At 45.6% G+C, this 5,559-nt stretch overlaps 1 protein-coding gene across 3 annotated transcripts in view; it reads right to left on the bottom strand.

The window, feature by feature from the left end:
- Positions 1-2,200: 2,200 nt before the first annotated feature.
- LOC144129306 (clotting factor G beta subunit-like) overlaps positions 2,201-5,559 on the bottom strand; it is a 42,186-nt gene continuing 38,827 nt past the window's right edge. For all 3 annotated transcript variants that reach the window (XM_077663338.1, XM_077663337.1, XM_077663339.1), the window contains 2 exons: positions 3,290-3,462; positions 2,201-2,439 (listed from right to left, as the gene is read on the bottom strand). In XM_077663338.1, coding sequence (XP_077519464.1) covers positions 2,242-2,439; positions 3,290-3,462 — 371 coding nt within the window. In that variant the 3' untranslated portion in view covers positions 2,201-2,241. The remainder of the gene's footprint in view (positions 2,440-3,289; positions 3,463-5,559) is intronic.

The raw sequence follows: 5,559 nt of genomic DNA, 5'->3' as shown, positions 1-5,559 counted from the left end.
GCGCGACGATAGCACGCGTGCGCCAAGCGCGTAATCAAGCGCGGGGGAAACCCATCCTCTGTCACGAGCGACACCTCCCGATGGTGGCGGGCACTTAGAGTGAACTTCCTCTTTCGCCTGCTTGCTGCCTTTTCCTATTTTTGTTCTTTTTTTCAGTGCACTCAAATTTGCGGAAATTGAGAGGAGGCTAAAGTTGATCCTTTGGCTTCGATATCGGGCTATGCGGGATGTATGAGCGTCGCGGTGTAGGGGTCCCGATTTCGACTGCCTGGTGTTTCTTGGGCTCGCCAAACAATCCCCGTAGGCGAGTGTGCTTGCATTTCGCTTCAGTCAAAAACGGCGCTGTCAGAATTTTAGACTGTGTTAGGCGGACAGATGGGGAATTTATGCACTTATATGTAAACCAAGCAGCGGCTGCGAGTACTGAAAATAGAGTAAAGACCTTGTATTAAGACTAATGCAGGCATATAATAACCAAGTATACGTTGGGCCTTATGCATTGAAACCACAAGGCAAGTGATATTAATACTTGGAGCTTACATTTGCTAAAAAAACTGCTGTTCACCGGCGATAAATTTCTCAGAAAATTACCTTATAATTTTTCAGTTATTTGACAGCAGTATCAGCGTGGCTCGCTTACTTCTCAATAAAATCCGCAGCTGATTGCGGTCTTCGGCTCTCTGAGAAACAAGGAGTAAGGGCTCCGGAGTATCATCACAGAAACTTCAAATTGTTTTACGCTGTCTTCCTTAAGGAGAGATGGCAGGCACAATCGACGAAGGTAGTAATGTTTCTATTTTGCTCTTTAAAAAAGCTACGATTCTTTTTTAAACATATTCCCCAAACGGTCTGCTCGTATGAGCATTGGAATACATTTAAAAGTAACGCGCACCACGCCTTAGCGCTGCCTTTAAATTAGGCGTGACTTCAGGCAAGCGTCGTCTGCATGGCTGTTTTTAGCTTCAACACAACGAAAAAGTGATGAAAACGAGGTCTCTTTTCAGATATATTTCACAGGACATCACGAAAATGTTCTCTCTTCGATTGGTTCAGTTTAGGGCAGCCTGGCGCTGTTCGTTAGTGTTGGACGGCGATTACTTCTCTTGCGTATCATGCGCCCTAGTTTTTAGAGTGTACGGAAGCTCGCAGCTGCTTCGTGCTTTGTTTTTGAAATACCTTGCGGCGACAGCGATGTCTACTTTTACCGCCAATCAACAAAAAAAAATGTGAGAGTTCTGCGGAGACAGGTGCGTTACACCAGGGGTGTTCTGTCATGTGGTGCTGAACAACATGGAAAACACCCGCGTAACAAGGTCAGATTTCCACGCCTCTGCCGAGGTCAAGAAGAAAAGGAATGTGAAGGCATCATAACGCAGTTTGCACGAAAAACTGCATAGAACTATGCAGCAGGCTCGTTTTATGATCCGCTACCAAACTTCAAACTTCAGCCATTAAAGAGTATCTTCTCCGCAGTTAGTAGATCACCAACTGCCGAGGGTTTCTTTCTTCTTTATTTTTTTCGTGTTTGGGAGGTGGTGGAGGCAAAGGGGATTACTACATGCCTGTTGCATATACTAAGCCAAAACACTTCATGTGATCGTCAAATTTCTGTTTATAAATAAATTTCTCTTGGCAGAAAGCGTCAGCGGTACTTTTAAAAATTATTTTGAAAGAACTATATTAACGATAAGGATGTTTTCGGTTAAGCTGAAAGCGCTTGTTGTCGGTAACTGAAAAAAATTTCATCGCTTACAGGTTGAATATATATTTCATTTGATCATTACATTTGATCAACTTTCTTTTTGATAGCATGAATATGCTGAACGTTAGTGCTTTTTTTTTACGAAACTTTGCAGCAGGTAGTGAACAGCCCTAGCATTTATTTGAAAATTTTTAATATTGTCTTGAACAGGTGCTGAAATATTCGAACTACAAGTTGAACCGTAAGTTAGCATACCATATCCCCTTAATTCCAGATACCAGGAGATTCCACCTCTGAGATCGCTCACTTTCTAGCAGGAGGAGCGTGCTGGTGGCCGTATTAAAATATTAATCAGTTGTTAAGCCTCGAAACGGGGGTCATAGGTTTCTAAAAATATTAAGCGGTTAATTTAACGTCCCTTATAAGGTAGCAGCGAGTAATTGTCACGGCTACTAAATCAACCCTATACAAGCACTGAACAAAACAGATGCAGACGAGTAACAAGCGTGCGCGCAGCACACGCGCAGGGTTTTATTAAATTATACAAATATTTGCTCGTCCGGTAAGACGTCCGCCATGGCGTTGTATATCCAGTCCACGAAGTTCGAGACTCTCGTGTAGACGCCAGGGTAAGAGGCCGACCCGCAGCCGACGCCGAACGACACGATGCCAACTGCTTCGAAAAAGGTCCGCCCATCCCGGTTGGTGTTTGTCAGCAGCGGCCCTCCCGAATCTTGCTGCAAAGGGAACAAAAGGCGCCGGGTCTCAGGAAGATGACGACGAACTGAATTTCCCTCTGAGAGCCTAAAACACGTTGCCATGTCACGAAGGCAACAACAACAACAACATCGCAAGAGACTGCCAACATTGCTGAAAGCCAACCTACGTCGCAAGTTTTGCCTCACTTAATGTAGTGACGCCCAATGCAACACTGGCTCACTAACAGTTGTTTATAACGTTGTGAAGTGAGCGCTTCCCGTAAACCGCAGTTTTAGTGCCTGTTTAGGAAAGTCGCAAATTCCAGCAAATAATCATCATCATCGCCGTCACCCTGGCTCTGTGCAGTGCAGGACATAGGCCTCTACCACTGAGCCCCAGCCAGCTCTGTCCTTAGCCGCGGCCATCCTGTCTCACCACATTTCTTAACCTGCGCAGAACGCTGGCAATGTGAAAACAAAGAGAAAGTTACGGACGGAAACCGCGCCTTTTGTGCAATTATTGTCTTGAGTGTAAAAGTTGGTGGAAGGGGGTAAGAGCCTGAATGCCAGGGGTAGAAAAACTCTGCTGGAAAATGCAGAGAGTCAATTTTATCCGATAGAGTAGCCACTGCGGGCGCAGGACAGGGTTGACTGAAGGGATATTGAAGAAGCCTTTGTCTTTCATATGGATTTAGCCTGGCTAAAGTCTATGATGGTGATGATAAACAGCTTGCCGCTGGTAAACTTCCACAAAAACTGTTCCGTCGAAACGGGCGAAGTGAATTCGCAGCGGGAGCCAAGAAATGTCACGGAAATTTAAGGCACACGCACCATGACATCGCGTTTCGTAAGCGTAGCAAATGGAATGCACGGTCAGCTTCATGTATACCTGGCAAGCGTCTACGCCCCCGTCCGTGGTGTTCCCGCCGCACAGGAAGTCGCCATTGATGCCGCGGGGGAACTTGCTCTCGAAGGTGTCCAACTTCTGGTATGCACGTTCGCACGATGGGTTATCAACCAGAGGTATCCGCGCTTCTTGGAGAATCGTCTGCAGCCGGCCTCCTGCGAGCAGTTTTGAAGGTGTCCAAACATCGTCGAATAAAAATTATCCAATGGGCGACTCACCCAACGAGCTCAATACATCTATAGACGCCTACACTGACACCGAACAGTGATGCTGCGCTAAGATCGAATGCGCTTCCTCTAAACCGCAGTTTTTAATCCTGCAACGCTGGTAAAACCGGTTACAGCAAAACGTTTTATAAAATACTTATTACTGCTTTGGCCAAACTACAAACCTCTATTTCAAACAGCGTTCCACACGAGTTGTAAGAAGTTTTCTCAAAGATAAAGTTACACTCTCATGACAATCATTCAAATGCACCTGTTTCCCACAGCAGTACCTGCCTCAGGCTATTTTACAAACGGACAGTGTGCATTAATTTGAAAATTGTTAGGCGATAACATAATTATCTGATCATAAATGCTCCGTTGCTTGTTATTGCGTCGTCATTAATGCGATAGCATTACAGGGCCCGTTCACGAGGAAAGCCGGCGCCCGTCCATCCGTGTCACGAAAAGACAAGTGGCCCACCTGCCACGGTGGGCAGGTGGCAACCTGCCCACCATGGCAGGTGGCAATAAAATTAATTACAACAAATTCAGTGCCATTGCCACCTGCACCTGCCGACCGTGACACAGCGCATCAGCTTATTGGTCGGGAGACAGAAAGCCTCCCGAAGAACCACCTGCGCAAAAATCAGCATCACAGGGGCTCAGGAAGAACAACCTGTATCTCACTGCAGTGGCGCATCGCTTAACCGACTCAGCACTGCCAAAAGAGTGGTATGGGGACTCTCCGCGATTTATGAATCATGCATGCAAGAGAAGGAGTACTTATGCTGGAGGAATCTAAAATGCTGTTCATCGTGCTTTTAAGGGCAGGTTAAGCATCATCCAAATTTTTGTCCTTTCTCGATGGCCTGAATACTGAGCTTATTCTTACCAATATAAGTTGATAAATCTGTTTCCACTGTGTCTGCACCTGATGGGTGTATCAGCACAAAACGACGACTACGTTTTGATGCTGCTTTTCAGCTTTTGTCAGTTATACAATGTTTGTATAATGTTTATGCTTGCGACTATGAGCACCATTTCAGGTGTATTCATCTATTCAATTACTTCTCACTATTAACGGCCTTACGGCTAACAATCTCAGTAAATAAACAAACATTGTGGATTCGTCGAAGCTATCAGAAACGAACTTGAGTGGCAGTTTAGCATCTAAAGAAATCTGCGACGACTCAGAGTAGTGCTAACTTGTAGTACCGTTAGGCAAATCTGACCTCGAAGTTGAAGCAGATCTTTAGCAACATAAAAATTAATTACAAATCAGAATAGTGTTACAAGGCATTAGTAATGGTGCAAACACTCAATACGCGAGTTATGGGGGCCTTTCTCTCTTGCCCAGCACTGCAGCCCTCGATTGAACAATGCTCATTCGTGTATGTCTGCTCGTATAGGTAAAGAAAGGAGGTTTCCCGACTTCTTTAAAATTTCTTCGAGACTGTGACCTGGACTCGAGATGGTGACTGCAACATCTGGTTACTACTGTAGGGTTTGTGCACATGCTAACGTAGACTGCTGATTTTAATTGGTGACTAAGTTTCGCTACGGTGCAGCAATAGCCGGCAGAACATTTGCAGGGCTAATACCACCATAACAAACAACATCAACCTACGCGGCCTATAATAGTGGAAGCCGCCGCGGTGGCTCAGTGGTTATGGCGCTCGGCTGCTGACCCGAAAGACGCGGGTTTGATCCCGGCCGCGGTGATCGAATTTCGACGGAGGTAAAATTCTAGAGGCCCGTGTACTCTGCGATGTCAGTGCACGTTAAGGAACCCCAGGTGGTCGAAATTTCCGGAGACCTTCATTACGGCGTCCCTCATAGCCTGAGTCGCGTTGGGACGTTAAACCCAATAAACCACACCAAACCTATAATAGTGGACTCGAAGCGGGCGTCCGATTGAACAAAATAAAGATGTTGGGACAAGGTCACCGCAGTATTCTGTACATGTAGACTTTTGTCGAGATGTTCCGTTAGTCCGAATAATTACTGTTTTTTTTTTCTTAAAATACCAGTAGGTGCACAACTACT

The sequence above is a fragment of the Amblyomma americanum genome, chromosome 4 (genome assembly GCF_052857255.1).
Source record: "Amblyomma americanum isolate KBUSLIRL-KWMA chromosome 4, ASM5285725v1, whole genome shotgun sequence".
Lineage (NCBI taxonomy): Eukaryota > Metazoa > Arthropoda > Arachnida > Ixodida > Ixodidae > Amblyomma > Amblyomma americanum.
This window is presented reverse-complemented; position numbering and strand designations above follow the sequence as displayed.